Genomic DNA, 1,039 nt, shown 5'->3' with positions numbered 1-1,039 from the left:
GTGCCTGCGGAAGGGCGCGAGGAGGCTGAAGTTGGCCATGATGGTCGGCTCCGTCAGTGGCAGCAGCGACAGCTCCTGGGGACAGAGCGGTGAGGGAGGGACAGGGGCAAAGGCAGCCCCTCGCCACGCCCTGGCCCACAACCATACCTGCTTCAGCTGCTTCATGAGTGCCTCCCCAGGACGCAGCCCCTCATCCTTCCGCAGCTTCTTGCGGGATGCTGGGATCCGCTCGTTGCCTTTCTGCACCCGCTTAGGCTTGGTGGGTGCTGGCTTCCTGGCAATGGAGGGGTCCTGGGGAAGGAGAAGGGGGCGTGAGCCGTGCCAGGGCAGCCCCTCACCCATCACCCCACCCCCTCACCCCAGCCCAGCCTGTCCTGCTCACCTCCCGGCCCAGCAGCAGGGACTGTGGCCGTGGCTCTGTCCCGGTGCTCCGGTTCTCCATGTGCCCATTGAGCTCGCCCGGGCTCTGCGCTGAGAGCTGCACATTCTTGGCCCGCAGTAGCTTCTGCAGCAGCAGGTGCCCGGCCTCAGAGCGCCCACCCGAGGCCAGCAGGCTGTTGGCTTGGCTGTCCCCAGGGTCCCCGTTGGCCTCTGGTTTCGCTGTCTCGTCTCCATCCAGCTCACACTGTGCCACTGCTGCTGCCTCTTCCTTCGGCTCCTGCTTCACCAACACCTGGGGGGCTTCGCCTGCTGCAGGGGCCCCCTCTGGCATAGCCCCATTGATGTGGGTCTCACCAGGGTTGGCTGGGTCCACCCCTGGCGCCTCGGGGTCCCAGGGGCCGTGTGCTGGCTCAGGGAGGGCACCGCTGGGCGTGGGAGTCAGCCCTGGCTCCGTGGGTGCCGCAGGGCTGGGGGCCAAGGCCGGGATTCCCGGTGACGTCTTCTTTGGCTCTTGGGGGCTCTGCTCGGGGCTGGCCAGGTGCTGGGGGGCACAGCCCAGGGGCGAGGGGGCTGGTGGTGTGGGGAGGCGGATGAGGCCAGGCTGGGGGCCACGGGCAGCCAGGGCTGCCCGAACCAGCTCAGCCAGGGGCGGGCGGGG

At 69.1% G+C, this 1,039-nt stretch overlaps 1 protein-coding gene across 1 annotated transcript in view; it reads right to left on the bottom strand.

Annotated features, from left to right (window-relative positions):
- The window catches only part of KMT2D (lysine methyltransferase 2D), a gene marked incomplete at its 5' end in the record, with an annotated part of 23,600 nt that overhangs the window by 5,129 nt on the left and 17,432 nt on the right, over window positions 1-1,039 (bottom strand). Inside the window, 3 exons of the mRNA XM_017728676.1 lie at window positions 5-75; window positions 148-291; window positions 383-1,033. Coding sequence (XP_017584165.1) covers window positions 5-75; window positions 148-291; window positions 383-1,033 — 866 coding nt within the window. The remainder of the gene's footprint in view (window positions 1-4; window positions 76-147; window positions 292-382; window positions 1,034-1,039) is intronic.

The sequence above is a fragment of the Corvus brachyrhynchos genome, unplaced genomic scaffold (assembly GCF_000691975.1).
Source record: "Corvus brachyrhynchos isolate BGI_N302 unplaced genomic scaffold, ASM69197v1 scaffold193, whole genome shotgun sequence".
Classification (NCBI taxonomy): Eukaryota; Metazoa; Chordata; class Aves; order Passeriformes; family Corvidae; genus Corvus; species Corvus brachyrhynchos.
Note: the sequence above shows the minus strand (reverse complement) of the source record. Positions and strands in the feature narration are given on the sequence as shown.